The following is a 19,229-nucleotide window of genomic DNA, read 5'->3' on the forward strand; positions in this document are numbered from 1 at the left end:
GCTTAGGGTCGTTGTCCTGTTGATAGGTGAACCTTCGCCGCAGTCTGAGGTCCTGAGCAGGTTTTCATCAAGGATCGCTCTGTACTTTGCGCCGTTCATCTTTGCCTCGATCCTGACTAGTCTCCCAGTACCTGCCGCTGAAAAACATCCACACAGCATAATGCTGCCACCACCATGCTTCACCGTAGGGATGGTGCCAGGTTTCCTCCAGACATGACCCTTGGCATGTTTTGGTACCCTTTCCCAGATCTGTGCCTCGACACAATCCCGTCTCGGAGCTCTACGGACAATTCCTTCGACCTCATGGCTTGGTTTTTGCTGTGATATGCACTGTCAACTGTGGGACCTTTTATAGACAGTTGTGTGCCATTCAAAATCATGTCCAATCAATTGAATTTACCACAGGTGGACTCCAATCAAGTTGTAGAAACATCTCAAGGACGATCAATGGAAACAGGATACACCTGAGCTCAACTTCGAGTCTCATAGCAAAGGGTCTGAATACTTATGCAAATAAGGTGTTTCTGTTTTTTATTTATTTACTAAAATTTCGAAAAACCCGTTTTCGCTTTGTCATTATGGGGTATTGTGTGTAGAATACCGAGGACATTTTATTTAATCAATTTTAGAATAAGGCTATAACGTAACAACATCTGGAATATTCTAGGGGTCTGAATACTTTCTGAATGCACTGTATATTTATCAAATGTAATTAATCAAATGTATATTCACAGCTGGAGATTTGGTACAGGCAGGCATATTATGATGCATCTTTTGTAAGTAAGCAAATGTTTTCATTCATTGTAAAGTACCTGGGACAGGGAGCCCATTATAGCGTTAAAATCATGTGTTACTGCAACTAACATTAAAATGGTTACTTTGAGCAATATGAAAACTATTTCAAGGTCAGTTAAAATACAGAGAAATCACACCAAAAATTTGATTTTTAATGCTGTGGAAAACATTTTATTTGAGAATCAAATTGATATCAAAGCATTATAAGGAGTTTTTCACTTACAAAACAATATACTTGAATTTGAACAATAGTGCAGATTAGAGAAATACATTCAAGAAGGGTCATGGGTTAACTTAGCTGAATTGTTTTAGACAAACTTTTAACAACATTACAAACAAATGAACTATGAACAAAAGCTCGGCAGGTTTGTGCTTTGTGACATCAGGGTATATATTAATTTACATTCAACCAATAAAACATCTCTTCACGAAGATTAAATACAGAAATGTAAAACAAAAAAGCACTGTGCATGAAGCATATAAGATTTCTAACAATAAAAAACAAATAAATAAATAGTAATGAAATAGTACAATAAACTTTTTATTTGTATTTTTTATCCCTCTTATAGAACAGTAATATATGCTGGTTAGTTTCTTTGTAAAATGTCATTTAAGATAGAGCTCCCTATGCAAGCCCTAGTCTCTACAAAATAATGCCTATACATTGCTATATGTGCAGGCCTGAGACTCCACATGTCATTCAAGATAAACCTCTGGGAGCATTTTGTCTGATAAATCTTCAAATAACAGATCTTCGATGAGAATGTTTAAAACTATTTAAAAGCAAATGCCAGACAACCATATGGCATATTTTATTGAAAATAAACACATTACTGTGCAATGTTATGTACAGTAGCTGGTTATGTTAGGCATAAATAACATGTATGTACAGTATGCTGTACTGTTACTGACTCGACTTAATTCCATACATTTCCTTAAAGTAGTTTAGCTCATCCATGAGCTTCTTGTTCTGGGCCTCCAGCATGGTGAGGCGAGTCTCCAGACAGCGAATATACTCTCTCTTCCTCCGCCGGCACTCTTTGGCTGCCTGCCTGCAACAAGGAAAAGCAACAGGGGCACCTCATAATACTCGCTGTACTCGCGCCACAACTGGCCAGATACTGTAAAATGTTGTATGACGACAGTACGGATCATGTCTTCTAAACAAGTGGATCGGGAAAAGAGGTGTTGTTTTTTTATATTTTGGTGTGTGAGAGCAGATGCTGGACATCGAGTCAAAGCGGATTCTCCAGGATACCCTTACAGTTATCTGTAAGCTGTTACTGCGGCGCACACCCTCAAGCCATTAGCAGTCTGTGGTCATTCAACTTTGTGGCAATAGATGTCTTTAAGCGCTTTTAGTTCCTCAATGAGAGTCCTGTTTTGATTTTCGAGCACAGCCACCCGATTCTCAAGACATTTTACATATTCCTTCTTCTTTCGGCGACACTCGCGGGCAGCCTCCCTGGAAGCAACAACACACAGCCTCCGTAAAAAGACTGGTAGCTACAGACAAAGATACCAAGGCCATACGTCCATAACAAGAAAGGCTTACATCCAGAATTTTAACAATGACTCACAGTAAGTTTCAGTCAAGACTGATAATGGTAACGAACTTAAGCAATAACACCACCACAGAGTGACTAATTAGGCATTTTACAAAAATCAACATGCAGGAGACTACATTTGCCTGTGCAAAATCGTGACATAATACTACATGCAATTGCAGTGTAAATGTCAACAGAAAAGATAGTCTTTAGTGACAAACATTCAGGTGAAAGCACAAAAATGCACAAGCATGTCCGTGTGTGTTCTGAGGCAAATGGTGGCACTCAAAAAAGGCAGCCCAAGAATGCAGTATACAGCACATGCATGTTAATTAGTAGCATTTATGAATGAAAAAATCTAGTTATTAGCATTTTTATGATTATCTGTTCCATCATGATTAGCCAACATTCTCATGCAGGAATCGATCACAAGGCTGTTTAGTACCCACATGAAAAAAATACTATAGTGTATACCATGGCAAGAATACTATAGTATTCACTGTAGTGTTTTTGGACTGTAGTATACTATAGTATTTATTGTAGTGTTTTTGTGGACTGTAGTATTTAATGTATTTTTGGGGGACTGTAGTATAGTGTAGTATTCACTGTAGTGTTTTTGGACTGTAGTATACTATAGTATTTTTGTGGACTGTAGTATTTCATGTATTTTGGGGGGACTGTAGTATAGTGTAGTATTTATTGTAGTGTTTTTGTGGACTGTAGTATTTCATGTATTTTGGGGGGACTGTAGTATAGTGTAGTATTTACTGTAGTGTTTTTGCAGACTCTAGCATACTGTAGCATTTACTTTAGTGTTTTTGTTTTATTATTTTTTACAAAAACGTGTGGGACTTTCTCCTTGAGGAAACCTACTGGAGAAATACTAAAAGGGTAAATGCTCCATTACCTGTAGGTATGTAACCATAGGGAACACAATACTTGGCATGGGTGGCACAAATTAGAATATGGGGGAGGGGAATTGGCAGTGTACATGCAATTTAAATACTGTAGTTTAAAAAAGGTCTTGTTTTTGTGGACTGTAGTGTTTTTGCTGACATTTCTATATTATTTACTACAGTGTTTTTTGTGTGGATAATACCATATTATTTACTATAGTATTCTACAGTATACTACAAAAATCTTTACTAAGTACGACACATGATTGAGGGATACTAGTGTGTGGTATAGTATTCTACAGTATACTACATAATTCTATAGTTAGTACTGTAGTATTCTATAGTAAACTGTAGTATTTTTTTATGTGGGTGTAGATTACCTGTTCTTCATGAGGCGGAGTTGTCTCTTGCGTGTGGTCTCGTCAGCCACGTGTGGGGGGCTGTGCAGGGAGCCTGGGGAGCCAGCCATCACAACGCCCTGGGGCAGGCTGGAGGTGGGAGTGCAGATCTGGTAGCCTGACATGTCACCAGTGGAAGCTGACAGAAACACAGAAATGGGGAACACTTCTTAGAGCACTACCATTTGTATTAGCTGCTAACTTGCTGAACAGAAGGCATCCACCGCCTTAAAAGCACAGAAAGGTAAGTTGTCTAATTCATTCACAGTGACTAAAAGGTATGGAAGAATACATCGGTGGGATTACGCAATAAGGTTCTGATGTCATCCGATTCCTATGGGTGTGAGTGGTGACGTGAGAGAGGATATGATCGCTACACAGACAGGCTCTACAGAGAGCTGAACAAAATAAAATGCCTAGGAATTGTACTATTTGAATTTCAATTCAACATGATAGTTTCAATTTGTGCATAATTCCATCCAAAATCAGTCAGAGAACAAAGAACATTGTTTTGTAGAAGCAAACCATTTGATGAAGCACTGAGAGTGTTATTCCCATCTCTATGTACAGTAGCCTACTTCTCCTTAAATAAACCTTCTCTGTGCCATGGGAGCTGCCTGCATATCATTGCATATGGTGATTAATTTGGTAACGTCTTGCTCTCGCAAAAGGAACGGCCTGTAATCACAGCATGACTGGGACTGACGTCAATGTCCATCTTATTTGCCGGTTAGCATTTACATTTCCCTGCTGGGGTCCTGTTCCAGGAAAACAAGTGACGTCAGCCACTGTGTGTGTGTGTGTGCGCTTTGAGTGGGCAGAGCATCGAAGCATTTCACAGAGAGGGAGAGAAGAGAGGGGAGGGGGGAAGGACACAGAGCGCACAGGCAAACACTGAACATTTTCCAATCGTATTCAGCGTGTTGCAATCTGCTTTTTATTTCACAAGACTGATATTTCCCAGGCTGTTTCGCAGTTTTATAAAAGTCAAACCAAGACATTCAAGGATACTCATGTTAAATGACATGTAAATTCTAATGTACTTGCTTTGAGAAGAAAATAAATCCTAAGCAATACAACAACTGTGTCATATCTTAAAAACCTCAGCTCTCTGGATATCAACACATTTTCAATGCCTTTATTACGTCATGGTGAGTTCAATACCTTTATAGAACATTTTCTTTCTATTTTATTAGCTAATGTCTGTAGACAACTGTGATATTATCATACAATAACAATCTTCCACAGTTAATCATGAATCCAAAAAGCAGAGGCTACGCAGGCTGTACAGTATTAGTGTCGCACAAAGGCAGAAGAGTTCCTCTACAGTTACCATTTTCTCTTCAACTTTCTCATGAAGCAAAAGATTAAAGTTAACATACCTGACTCAGTCTCATCCCCAGCAACAGCCATATCTGTTCTTAAGAGGTCCAATAGAAACCCTTTATCCTAGCTCTCTAACAGAAATGTCTCCAAAACCACCAGCTATGTGTGCAATCACAATTAAGGGCATTGACATCACTATGACATCATTTGCCTCCTGATGTCAATGATGACATGCATTGCTCTGAGTCCTCCCCCTACACTGGTATGTACCCCGTATTGATTTTTTTCTTCTTTTTTTTTTTGGTCCGACAAAAGGTTTGAGTTGCTTCTCAATTGTCTTCATATTACCATGTTTTTCAAGATTATTTGTACAGCTTTTTAAAACTTTAGATTGGGTATTGAATGTGAGTTATATAATACTGACAAAACAACTGACAAAAACACATGACATCACTCTACTTAACACTACTTAAATACTTAATAAACTGCTGTAAACATAATTTCTGTACAATGTGATTTCTATGTAATGCTCAAATTCTGACATTCCAGTTGAGTGACTTTTCTCACTTAATTTGAAGTGTCCAAGCTTTAATACTTTAATACATTTTAAAAGCGCTTTTCATTATACAGAATCATCTCTAAGTGCATAAAATCAAGATTTTTTTTACCAAATAGAAAAAGAAATGGACACAACTAGACAGGGCAACTGACACAAAGAACCCAGCTGACACTATAAGAGACAAGGACACCAAGGAGAGCAGCTATCAACAGAAAGCCTTCCTAAAAGAGAAAGGTCTTTAGGCCCGTTTTAAATAGAGCCCAGAGTCTGTTGTGCTTTCAGGTGGTCCGGGAGTACATTCCAGAGGTTTGGGGCGGTCGAGCAGAATGCCCGATCCCCCAAGGAGCAGAACTTGGTCCTGGGGGGTGTGGGAGACCAGAATATTGCTTGACCTGAGGGTGTGGGGTGGGGTTATGGAGGGAGAAAAGTTATTTGAGATAAAAAGGGGCACTGCCATGAGTACACTGGAAAGACAGCAAGAGGGTTTTGAATTCAATCCGGGAATGAGACAGGGAGCCAGTGCAGAGATTCCAGGATGATGGTGATGTGACGGTGTTTCTGCACTCTCATCAAGATCCTGGCAGCGCTGTTCTGGATATATTGGCGCTTCTGGAGACTCCTGCCAGGGATCCTGATGAAGAGTACTTTGCAATAGTACAGCCTTGATGACTAATTTAAAGGTCCAGTGCAGTCAATAACATGATTTTCCTGAGTTTTATATATATTTCCACACAATGAGGTTGGAATAATACTGTGAAAATTATGATAATGCCCTTTTTGGAGCGGCAGGTAGCCTCATGGTTAGAGCGTTGAGCCGGTAACCGAAAGGTCGCTGGATCAAATCCCCGAGCTGACAAGGTAAAAAAATCTGTCGTTCTGCCCCTGAACAAGGCAGTTAACATACTGTTCCCCGGAAGGCCGTCATTGTAAAATAAGAATTTGTTCTTCACTGACTTGCCTAGTTAAATAAAGGTTCAATTTCAAAAATGAAATAAAATTTGTGTAAGGGCTGTTTGAAAAGACTCTCTGAAATGTCTGCCTGTTTTGGTAAGATGGCGCTTTGGCCTTCCATGTTGACATCACCATACAGAAAATGAGTCATTATGAAAGAGTTCCAAACCACTGACAATAACAGCTAATTTTCAGTTTTCCCTGAGGACGGGCTAGTGGAAATGGCTGGAGCGGAATAAGTGGAATGGTATCAAACACAACAAACCCATGGTTTCCATGTGTTTGATGCCATTCCATTTAATCTGTTCCAGCCATCCTCCCCCCAGCAGCCTCCACTGGACCCCTCCGAGACAGTCCTAGCACAATTCTTGCTTGAGAAGCCATTTCAATTCTTGCTAAGGTTTATAAGTTTTTTAAATCGTTGATAATCACAGCAAGGTAATTAATTGCTAGAAATTATTTGACATAGAGATAGAAAACATCTGCATTGGACCTTCAACAACAGCTGGTTAGTGTTTTCCCTGGAATGTTTTTGCAGTATGGGTAAGGGTCGTAGAGGCCTACAATTCTTTGGGATTGCACGGCTGTGATTTGGGTTGAACGATTGTGAGAGGGTCAGTTCCGGGGGCAAAAAAGTATTTAGTCAGCCACTAATTGTGCAAGTTCTCCCACTTAAAAATATGAGAGGCCTGTAATTTCCATCATAGGTACACAAACTATGACAGACAAAATTAGAAAATAAAAACCAGAAAATCACATTGTAGGATTTTTGATGAATTTATTTGCAAATTATGGTGGAAAATAAGTATTTGGTCACATACAAACAAGGAAGATTTCTGGCTCTCACAGACCTTCTTTAAGAGGCTCCTCTGTCCTCCACTCGTTACCTGTATTAATGGCACCTGTTTGAACTTGTTATCAGTATAAAAGACACCTGTCCACAACCTCAAACAGTCACACTCCAAACTCCACTATGGCCAAGACCAAAGAGCTGTCAAAGGACACCAGAAACAAAATTGTAGACCTGCACCAGGCTGGGAAGACTGAATCTGCAATAGGTAAGCAGCTTGGTTTGAAGAAATCAACTGTGGGAGCAATTATTAGGAAATGGAAGACATACAAGACCACTGATAATCTCCCTCGATCTGGGGCTCCACGCAAGATCTCACCCCGTGAAGTCAAAATGATCACAAGAACAGTGAGCAATAATCCCAGAACCACACAGGGGGACCTAGTGAATGACCTGCAGAGAGCTGGGACCAAAGTAACAAAGCCTACCATCAGTAACACACTACACCTCCAGGGACTCAAATCCTGCAGTGCCAGACGTGCCCCCCTGCTTTTAAGCCAGTACATGTCCAGGCCCGTCTGAAGTTTGCTAGAGCATTTGGATGATCCAGAAGAAGATTGTGAGAATGTCATATGGTCAGATGAAACCAAAATATAACTTTTTGGTAAAAACTCAACTTGTCATTTTTGGAGGACAAAGAATGCTGAGTTGCATCCAAAGAACACCATACCTACTGTGAAGCATGGGGGTGGAAACATCATGCTTTGGGGCTGTTTTTCTGCAAAGGGAACAGAACGACTGATCCGTGTAAAGGAAAGAATGAATGGGGCCATGTATCGTGAGATTTTGAGTGAAAACTTCCTTCCATCAGCAAGGGCATTGAGGATGAAACGTGGCTGGGTCTTTCAGCATGACAATGATCCCAAACACACCGCTCGGGCAACGAAGGAGTGGCTTCGTAAGAAGCATTTCAAGGTCCTGGAGTGGCCTAGCCAGTCTCCAGATCTCAACCCCATAGAAAATCTTTGGAGGGAGCTGAAAGTCCATGTTGCCCAGCAACAGCCCCAAAACATCACTGCTCTAGAGGAAATCTGCATGGAGGGCCAAAATACCAGCAACCCTGTGTGAAAACCTTGTGAAGACTTACAGAAAACGTCTGTCATTGCCAACAAAGAGTATATAACAAAGTATTGAGATAAACTTTTGTTATTGACCAAATACTTATTTTCCACCATCATTTGCAAATAAATTCATTAAAAATCCTACAATGTGATTTTCTTGATTTTTTTTCCTCATTTTGTCTGTCATAGTTTAAGTGTACCTATGATGAAAATTACAGTTCTCTCATCTTTTTAAGTGGGAGAACTTGCACAATTGGTGGCTCACTAAATACTTTTTTGCCCCACTGTATGCTACCAGCTTATACAAAGTCACTTCTTCTAAACCTGAAAAAGGGACAACTTCTAAATGTTATGCAGCGAAACCTGCCAAATACACTTAGTGTACAAAACATTAAGAACACCTGCTCTTTCCATGACAGACTGACCAGGTGAAAGCTATAATCCCTAGGTGTCACTTGTTAAATCCACTTCAATCAGTGTAGATGAAGGGGAGACAGGTTAAATAATATTTTTTAAGCCTTGAGACATGGATTGTGTATGTGTGTTATTCAAAGGATGAATGGGCAAGACAAAATATGTAAGTGCCTTTGAAAGGAGTATGGTGGTAGGGGCCAGCTGCACCGGTTTGCGTCAAGCAATGCTACACTGCTGGGTTTTAAAGTTTCCCATGTTGATCGAAGGTGATGCACCACCCAAAGGACATCCAGCCAACTTGACAACTATGGGAAGCATTGGAGTCAACATGGGCCAGCATTCCTGTGGAACGCTTTTGACACCTTGTAGAGTCTGAGGGCCAAATGGTTGGGGTGCAACTCAATAGGAAGGTGTTCTTAATGTTTTGTACACTCAGTGTATAACCAAATCAAACTTTAGTAACCACATTGTGAGCCTGTTACAATACATCAACCATGACGAATTTCACGAATATCCACTTTGTTAGATTTGTTGAATGTTGGCCAATCCAGCATCCTTCTATCCCCCACGGTCTGCGTTCCATTGACCTCTTTAACGGCACCTACGCAGTCAATCCACAGCCTTAGACAAGTTGTAAATGAAACAAGTACTGATATTGTATCATACAACAGCACGCTCAGCTTACCAAGAAAACAAAAATGTATACATTTATTGTCTGTTGACATATATTTGAGGCTATTTATACAGAAAATTGGTATTACAACCCATATAAAATGTATTTATGATTATATGACAATATTTTAAAGTTGGCAAAAAATATTTATAAAACACAATTTCTGATATCACGCCTTTGTTATATTTTTCTTGCATAAGTAAAAATCAAGATTATGCCTCTAGTGCCATTCATTCCAATTATATAGACTGGTTTGGATTTCTCCATGACCAATATGGCTGCCATTTTCACCCCATTCTGGATCTTCGAAGGTTTATGACATAGCCCTTCTAGTAATTTAATAGGATTATTTTTATCATTTTTATAAGCTGAACAACTAAATAGGTCATCTATTCTACTATGGGGTTGTCTGATTTTGCTGTTGATTACTCGTATTGTTGGTTGAGAAAATAAAATGTGGACAACAATTTGAGATATCGTTGTAGGCAAAATTCGCATAACCAATGGTACTGGGGCTCATCCCCACCTGTCTCTCGTTTGGATCATAGGTGCCGTTCTCAACCCAGGCCCAATTTAACCCCTGCTAATAAGCCAATCTAATCCAATTGATGGCAGACCTTGATGGTGAGGGTCTAGAGCATTTACCTTTTACCATTCCCTTGTTGCCTTGCATATAGAACTGCTGAGTGCCATCTCCTGACTGTTGGGAATACTGGACGATGGCTGCAGCAGACTGTGAGTTTCCAGAGTTGGACATGGTCAGAGGCTGCAAGGCCTGTAGTCCCCTAGGTAGAGCACTGGTCAGCTGGATGGCACCATCCTGAGTAAAAGCAACTGAGGACAACAAACGAATAGGGGTTAAATTGACCCAGGGCATGCATTTACCCCATAGGTAATGATTGGCCCAATGAGGTAAATACAGATCGGCAACTATCTGCTGCAGCTTATTTATTCATAGCCAGTGACTACGCTGCATCAGTTGGGCTACTAAAGGTGATCATGCTTATTGCTAAATAGCACACCTCCCTGATAATATGGACCAATATGTTATATTGTGTATCTTTGTCCACAACAGTTGTTGCGCAATCTCTAATATTAAGGAAGTCTCTAGGTTCTGGTCGCCCGAGTTAGAATACCTCATGATAAACTGTAGACCACACTATTTACCAAGAGTTTTCATCTATATTTTTCGTAGCTGTCTATTTACCACCACCTCTACTCTACATACGAGACGCATACAAAGCTCTCCCTCGCCCTCCATTTGAAAAATCTGACCATAACTCCATCCTCTTATTTCCTGTTTACAAGAAAAAAATCAAACATGAAGTACCAGCGATGCAATCAATAGGTAAGTCTTCCGATGAAGTTACAGGACTGTTTCACTAGCACAGGTTGGAATTTGTTCCGTGATTCATCCGATGGCATTGAGGATTTTCTGCATCAGTCACTGGCTTCATTAATAAAGCCCAGTTTCCACTGGCACTTAAAAGGAGGGCCAATTAGGGCCGAATTCCAGCTGGGTCGAGGAAAACCCGGGCCAGCGCAGCCCAGTTTCACAACTGGTGCCAGCTCAAATGGAATTCGGGCTGGTGACACCATTTCTATTGAACCACGAAGCTGATCACTGCTGAATGCTGACAAAGTTTAGCTAGCTCATCTGGGCTTGTTGCTGTTAGTTAGCACATGGACAAACAGTACTGCAGTAGTCAGACATGACACAAATTACCAACATAGCTGGATCCATTAATTTTTGCACTACACAATATAATTGTATGAGAACAGTCAGCCCTCGAATGCTAGCTACCTAACGTTAGCATGCAAATCAAAGTTGAAACAAGCTAGTTAGCTAACGTGAGCTAGCAGGAATTTTAGCTGGCCAGGTCATATTAAAAGCTAGGTAGCTACATCATACTGTATTAAACCTGTCATTTGGTTTGCTTGGTTAACTAGCTAGTTAATAGCCAATGCCATGGCAAGCAATATAGAAATTAAGCTAGCTAGTTAGCCTGTTGTGCTAGCGACAACGCTAACCTTTTACCGACTTCAATGTGCCAATGGAAACACCTACGTGAGAATGCTGTTCATTGACTACAGCTCAGCACTCAACACGATAGTGCACTCCAAGCTCATCAATAAGCTAAGCACCCTGGGATTAAACACCTCCCTCTGCAATTGGATACTGGACTTTGAAGGTCATCTGCAGGTGGTGATTATAGGCAACAACACATCCACTACGCTGCCCCTCAACATGGGGGGCCCTCAGGGGTGTGTGCTTAGCCCCCTCCCTGTACACCCACGACTACATGGCCGCACACAACTCCAACATCATCATTAAGTTTGCTGACGACATGACGGTGGTAGGCCTGATCACCGATGACGATGAGACAGCCTACAGGGAGGAGGTCAGAGACCTGCCAGTGTGGTGCCAGGACAACAACCTCTCCCTTAACGTCAGCTGATTGTGGACTACAGGAAACAGAGGGCCGAGTTCGCCCCCATTCACATCGACAGGGCTATAGTTGAGACGGTCGGTCGAGAGCTTCAAGTTCTTCAGTTTCCATATCACTAAAGACCTATTATGGTCCAAACGGTACTGGACCACCAAGTCTGGGACCAAAAGGCTCCTGAACAGCTTCTACCTCAATGCCATAAGACTGCTGAACAGTTAATTAAACGACTACCCGGATTTTCTGCTTTTCACCCCCTTCCTACATTTACTTCAATCAATCACCTAATCAAAACGTACATGTACATACAGTATTACCTTAATCATTCAGGGTGGCAGGTAGCCTAGTGGTTAGAGTGTTGGACTTGTAATGGAAAGGTTGCAAGATCGGATCCTGAGCTGCCCCTGAACAAGGCAGTTAACCCACTGCTCCTATGCAGTCATTGAAATTAAGAATTTGTTCTTAATGGACTTGCCTAGTTAAATAAAAAGGTACAAAAATATAAAATGTATCACCCCAACTACCTCATACACTGTTCTGGTACTCCTTGTATATAGCCTCTTTATTGTGTTACTATTTTATTTTTATCCATTTGTTCATTTTCTTATTTTTAACTGCATTGTTGGGAATGTGCTCGTCATAAGTAAGTAAGCATTTCACGGTAAAGTCTACACTTGTTTTATTTGGTGCATGTGACATTTCATTTGATATGGACCAATATGTTGCTGAGGCTTAATTATGGAGGGGGAAATTATATTTGTCAGCATATTATAAATTGTTTCATTCATTTTAGAGTAGAATGTCATTATAGAAAGTCACCAGAACTTCTACATTTAAATTTTTTGGGGCCTCATGACCTTTGCCACCACTGATAAATATATCCAGGGGGAAAATTAAACAATCATTGATTTGTTTTGTTGTTAAAGCTTGGACACTTCAAATTAAGTGAAAACGTTATGCCTACGTGTTTAAAAATGAAAAGGCACTCGACAGGAATATCATCATTTGAGCATTATACAGACGTCCCATGCGATTTGGTTATGCAGAAATGGTGTAAACAGCTGCCAATTACATCAGTTCATTAATTAAGAGCGTGTAGTATGCGGTCTTGTCCTTTCACATAACCAAATCAACTATGGATTATCAGAGACTGAGATGTGTCAAATACATCTGGATTTTTAAATAAACATATTTATTTTTGAAACACATGTCCCTTCCAGTGAGACTTACTGAACTGGCCATGGTTTGTCTGATAAATAGAGGCTGGCATGCCGGGCCCTGGTGGGACACTGCAAGGCGCTACCTCTTCTTTTATCTCTTCAACTTTTGGACCTGCTGGATCTGAAGACACTTTTCTGGGGAGAAAAACACATTTGCAAAGATGACTGTGAAATAAATGTATTGCAGCTCTATTATTCTACACTTTAATTTAAAGTAATACCTGTATGCCTGTCTTCTGGAGGGAAGCTCTCTCCTGTTGTGTGCATTAGAAACATCTTCATTTGAGTTTCTATCCTCTGATTTTGCTCTCCTTGTTGCTACCTGGGAAATTAAATCTCCCATTAACAGTTGATCTGTCTGGCTTATATGCAAGGAAACAGCATCACAGTCATCTGGAGACTATGCTTAGGCATGATGGACATCTGCAGATCATAGCACTTTGAGGAAGGTCCATCTCCATTTTAAATACCTGTGCTAGTGATGATAGCGAACCACCGCTGCCCTGCTCCTGCATTTGACAGGCATTGCTTGCCATGATAATCGTCCTATAAAGAACAAAAAGGTGGGCAAATGAATGATTGGCTAATTCACGTTAGTCGTCATACTACTACCTCTGCCAATTGCTAACGTTACTGTGTTGGAACAAAACCCTGCACTGTGCTACTGCACATCCTGGCTGTGGGTCACCAATGCCAGAACACTGTGTGCCTAAGCGTAACTACATTACAAACTCTTGTCTTGACCGTGACTGGGTGCTAGCAAGGTTCACAGTAGTCAACCATATTGTTTCCACTTTCAAGCTATCCTGTCCGTTTGCATGCTCAAGGTGGTGGTGGCAGCTAAAGCTAGCAACCTAACGTTACAGTTAGGCCACTGGATGTTACATTATTAGATTGGTACAGTCGCTAGCTAAGTAACAAGCTGAATAAGCAGTCGTTAGCTACTTACTAACTTAGCTAGCCGGGTAGTATCGTTTTTTTTCTCTCGCTAACTAACCAATAGATAGCGAATGCAGCCACTGATTAACGTTAAATCACTGATTACGCCTCGAATTGATGGTCTGAGAACCAACGCACACGTAACACCACGTCAGCTCCGATGCAGCTGAAATCTGCGAAGAACTCAATGGCGTCCAAACCAAATTCGAAAAGTACTGCGAATATAAAGGACTTTAGCTGGCTGTGAACTGAGTCTAGGTGCGTTGTTGGCTAATGTGTGGCTAAATACCTCAACATTAAGATCAACAAATATCGCTATCGATTAGAGTTCAATGGAAAATTTAACCGTATTTATTTAAAAATCATAATAGATCGTACGCTCGCGATGCGTATAATTTAAAGTGTTTTTGATTGGACAGAGCTAACTTTCTTCTTGGAACGTTGAACTGCTGCCGCCAAATCCCCACCCCAGTCAAAGTGCACACCCGATCTACCCTGTAACACCCATTCACATGGTCCAGATCTTGAGATTAGTCTGATCCGGAAGGCTCATCGCCATTCAGGTCTGTCTGTGTTACTTTGTCCATAGCTACTGTAGCTAAGCCTACTACTTGTAGCAGAGTATCGATCGAATAAAAGTGAGTAGCGAGCGACATCTGGTGGTTTTAGGTCAGTGAATCGACCCCTTTGGCTACAGACAGACTTCCCACCAACACAACACGACCAAATATTTGTATAAGTATCTATGAGAGATTGTTACATGAGATTACAATTTATGTCTAACTTTGAAACTAAAGTACATATAATGTCATTCAGTCTAATTGTAATTGAATGTTATGTGCTAAAAGTACGTTATGTTAATTTTCAACATTTTGGGCAGACAGGTCCTAAATTGTAGATGGGTCTCTGGATCTCCTTATTTAATAAAGATGTGCCTCTAGGCAAATACATTACATTGACACAGTGTAAAATCAAATATATGTGTATTTCGTGTAAATGTAATATGATATGAATAGAACCTAAATAATGAATTAAGCAATGAATACAGTCACAGGTAAATAGCGCTGTTTCCGTGACACAGCACTGCCTCACGTTCCTTAATTGCTTTTATAAAACTGTTACAAACATATTAAAATAACAATGAATTACATATTTTCATTCAAAGTTATTTTGATGAGTCAATTCATACAATTTCATTCTTCCACCAGAAAATATAGTCCGGACAAAAATCTGGTTGTTTGTTCTTTTGGTCATGTTACTACAGACGCGAATGCAGTCATGAATTATTTTTGCTTCGTTGCTATGCAAAAGACTTTGTCACAGATAGAACAATGAGTCAGATATTTCAACGGATGTATATATGTGAAGCATCCGGTTGGCGTTTCCACTCACTATCAAATATGGTGATGAGAGGAAGCCCAGTGGCCGGTAGTGGGAGAAGATGGATTTTGGCCGACATTCTGCAAATTTTCTCATCGATGAAACATTTGATCTCCAATTTTCATGTTTCCAAATCTAGGATCTGTACCAAACAAAGTGGACTGCGTTTTGTAGACTTTACTCTTTGAAAAAGTTTCCCAAAAAATTGGCAAATAAATGCTAGAACGAATCAATCTAACTCGCTCTGCCAACCTCCTTGCTTGTTCTGCCCACTATGATGAATTTGCTCCCATTGGAAACGACAGGCTCTGGTCTATCTTGGGTTAGTTGTCAAATTATTTGGACTGGTCGTCCATTCTAAACAAAATGGTTGCTATGCAGGCTGGATAAAGTTATTTTCACTCGCAAGCTAGTCACGTCAAACAATGAACCTGGAATGACAGTACACTAGCTACATTTTAGTTTGTTTTAGATTTTTTCTATTGACAATTACTTGGATATTTCCATGATAGTGACGTTGTTGCGTGATGGCTCAGAAAAAGTTGTCTTGTCTCTGGGCACTGTTCACTCTATGTATGGTACTAAGCGATATTAACCCCGGCTGTACCCAACTAAATGTTGGACTGGAAGCAAGGGGAAATTATGTGCGAGTTGAGATCAATACAAAAGATGATTCTGACAACAACATGAACATGATATTCTCATTGAAGGCGCAGTGATACTTTTCAGATGGAACTGTTAGCAGGCATAGGTGTGTATTTGATGACCAATAGAGCACGGCTTGGAACGCTGCTCGTCCAATCAGCATCCAGGAGCGGAACAACAAGTTTTATACAGTAATACAGTTTGACACAGTCAATATTCAAGACCACTTGAATGACACACAACTTTTTAAGTAGACTGGTTCTTAACTCTTCCAATCATACGAATAATAGCCTACCGTATATATTTTAGTATTTATACTTCACATCTTGCATTTGTACATCTGAAGAAATGTACATTAGTTTTCATACGCATTCATAAACGACTTTTTGCTCTACCTTACAGCTCCCTAACGGGTACCCGTAGATTGTGCCGACACCATTACAAAATAGGGATGTTCTTGCCTTAAAATCTAGTTTTTTTTGTAAGTGTTTGACTTGACGCCCCCAGTAATTGTGACTTTTATTAGATATACATGTTTTCATTGTGCACGATACACATTTACCTTCTCTGATATTATTATATTAAATGCAAATAATTACTACTCCAATACAGTACACCCTACAGCTGATACAATGGTATTTTCCATAAGGTAGGGTAATGGAGAGCTGTAGCTAAGCGAAAGCGATCAAGCCTGTGACAGTGAAGAAACTTGACTTTTATTAACACATATATTAGTTAGAGGTATGTATATATTGGAAATATTCACGTAACCTTGTTGACATGTTTCTGTAAACCATGTTACTGTGATGCAGCGTGTTGTCAGTGCAAATGTATTGAACTCGCAGCTAGCCAGCTAACGTTAGGAAGCTACCCCAAATCGGTCGCTAGTTAGAAGTGCCAAGCTTTAACTGGATCTCTAAGCTAGCAGCTAGCAGCTATACCTAGCTAGATATTTTGGTGCTTCTTCCTAGCTACATGGTTGGTTAGTAAATTTAAGACATTGTTCGAGAAAAATATGACTGTTTGTGACTTCAATGAGTAGCTAACTAAGTGAAATAGCTATGTCTTTAACATGTAGCAACAGTCTCCGAAAGTGACAAGCTAGCTTGAATGACGAATGGATAGCTGCAAGCTAGCTAGCCAGGCCTAAAAAAAAGTATTGCGGGATATCTAAGGTGAGCATTAAACTCCTCTTGCTACCTGTGACAGTTCAACTCATGTCATGAATGACTGAATATTGTTAGCATATAGCATCGCTGATGTAGTTAGCTAGCAACGTTGGGTAACATGATTACTGATTCTTTTAGCGAAATGTTTTGTTTACAGTGTGTCAATTAGTTTTCTAGTAACAGCCCGTGAATTTGGTGCAACAGTCGAGTTTATTCCCTTTTTAACGTTCGCTATTAATATGACATTTCGTTGATTGTTTGAATGTTGAGGTGTAACGTTAATGCAATGTAGGCCTAAATCGACATTTGTGTTATTGAGCTGATGCAGTATAATATTTAAATAATTTCCCTGCAAATTTGTACATGACACATTTGTGATATGGCTTTTAGTTTAAGTTGTTACATTAACTGTAATTTGTTCAATTCATGTCATTAACCTTATCACAACACAATGTTTGAGATTGTAATTGCAAACAGTACTTCAAATCAGAGTTAATATCATTATGCTTCAGGCAGATCAGTAAATGATCTGTATTTCCAAGTATTGTTTAATTATTGATACATATTATGTAACAGTTTATCCAATCAGAAGAGGAAAAATACCATTCATATTCGCAGTCTGATGTTGAACTAATTAAAATTGGAGTGTATATTAACTGATTCGACAACAATACATTATTAATCTGCTCTAATAATTCTCAAATAGTTTTCTCCAATATTACAGTGCTGTGCAATCACACCAATAACTGTTATTTTCCCCTCTTTATCTCAGCCTGAAGAAGAAGCCATACGATGTCCTTGAAGCCGCGGGTGGTGGACTTTGATGAAACATGGAACAAGCTACTGACGACAATCAAGGCTGTGGTGATGCTTGATTATGTGGAGAGGGCCACATGGAACGACAGATTCTCGTATCCTTTCCGTTTCAGCTCTATAGTTAAAAAAAAAAAAAAATCCTGAAAGGTTGTTTTTTTTTGCGTGTTTTAGTTTGCCTATGATTTAGGAGGCTAAAATGCCACTGGTCTGTGATTATGTAGTCGAGCCATTAAAACAAGCCAAAGTTAACTTTGGGACATTTTCAAGTTCACGTGTCACTTGTTAAATAGAAAATAATGTCTGCATGTTTTTCTTCTTCAGTGTTACATATGCATGTGTTTGACTCCTTTACTCTAAAATCAGTGACATCTATGCCTTGTGTGTTGCTTACCCAGAGCCTCTGGGTGAAAAGTTATACACAGAGACCAAGGTGTTCCTGGAGAACCATGTCAGACAATTGTACAAGGTAAATATGATTCATCATTTGGGGGAAATATATTTGATCTGTTATCTACTAAATGTTAATCCATTAAGCTATAGATTTCACTTGATTCAGAGAAATTTCCATTGCTTAACATTGGCTAGCCTAATAGCTGTATTTGTTGATTGTCTGCTTTTCATTGACGTACCAAAGTATCAAACTTATATTTTTTTGTCTGTAATTTCAGAAAGTTCTGGAGTCGGAGGAGAAGGTTTTAGTTATGTACCACAGATACTGGGAGGAGTATAGCAAGGGAGCAGACTACATGGATTGCTTGTACAGGTAATATCCATCATCCTTTTTATGAATGTTTTGATGAACCCAGAGGAATAGGCGAGCCAATACACCAGGTTTGACTAAATCTGAAATAATACAGACCATCTTATATGAGTTCAGTCTTACTGTAAGCCCTATCTTTCCTATTGTTTAGTGCCAGTAAACTTGACTGTGGCTGTGCTTTGTAGGAGTTTGCCACAGAAATGCGGTATGAGGTGCATGAGCACTGTAGTTACTGTAGAGTTCAGTCCTTCCTGCTTCTCCCATAGGCTCCCCTCATTATTGGGGATTGTTACCTTGAAACGCTTGTCTTTGAAGTGCCAACAACCATTGACTGTTTCTGTGTGTGTCCTCTTCATTTGAAAATCAATACCCCATAGAGGTAT

General features: G+C 39.8%; 2 protein-coding genes across 11 annotated transcripts in view; one reads left to right on the plus strand and one right to left on the minus strand.

Annotated features, from left to right (window-relative positions):
• Positions 1–938: 938 nt before the first annotated feature.
• LOC112215583 (cAMP-responsive element modulator) lies at positions 939–14,698 on the minus strand. Of its 7 annotated transcripts, none has more exons than XM_042299086.1 (7): positions 14,571–14,698; positions 13,608–13,683; positions 13,359–13,459; positions 13,148–13,272; positions 10,116–10,304; positions 3,619–3,775; positions 939–1,847 (listed from the first exon to the last, which is right to left on the minus strand). In XM_042299086.1, exons 1-7 carry the CDS (start codon positions 14,582–14,584, stop codon positions 1,700–1,702), a joined length of 810 nt encoding a protein of 269 aa, XP_042155020.1. In that variant the 5' UTR covers positions 14,585–14,698; the 3' UTR covers positions 939–1,699. The 7 variants fall into 7 exon arrangements, with proteins under 7 accessions (XP_042155020.1, XP_042155023.1, XP_042155025.1 ...); XM_042299089.1 differs by having other exon boundaries at positions 14,562–14,665; XM_042299091.1 differs by lacking the exon at positions 14,571–14,698 and adding an exon at positions 14,215–14,499.
• LOC112215582 (cullin-2-like) overlaps positions 3,775–19,229 on the plus strand; it is a 32,502-nt gene continuing 17,047 nt past the window's right edge. Inside the window, exons 1-5 of one of the 4 annotated variants that reach the window (XM_042299084.1) lie at positions 16,628–16,842; positions 17,180–17,276; positions 18,043–18,181; positions 18,450–18,552; positions 18,755–18,849. In XM_042299084.1, coding sequence (XP_042155018.1) covers positions 18,063–18,181; positions 18,450–18,552; positions 18,755–18,849 — 317 coding nt within the window. In that variant the 5' untranslated portion in view covers positions 16,628–16,842; positions 17,180–17,276; positions 18,043–18,062. Of the gene's footprint in view, positions 3,881–16,627; positions 16,843–17,179; positions 17,277–18,042; positions 18,182–18,449; positions 18,553–18,754; positions 18,850–19,229 lie in introns of those variants that run through there. The other 3 variants (XM_042299083.1, XM_042299085.1, XM_042299082.1) reach the window with 3 other exon arrangements.

Source organism: Oncorhynchus tshawytscha, linkage group LG16 (genome assembly GCF_018296145.1).
Source record: "Oncorhynchus tshawytscha isolate Ot180627B linkage group LG16, Otsh_v2.0, whole genome shotgun sequence".
NCBI classification, from domain to species: domain Eukaryota; kingdom Metazoa; phylum Chordata; class Actinopteri; order Salmoniformes; family Salmonidae; genus Oncorhynchus; species Oncorhynchus tshawytscha.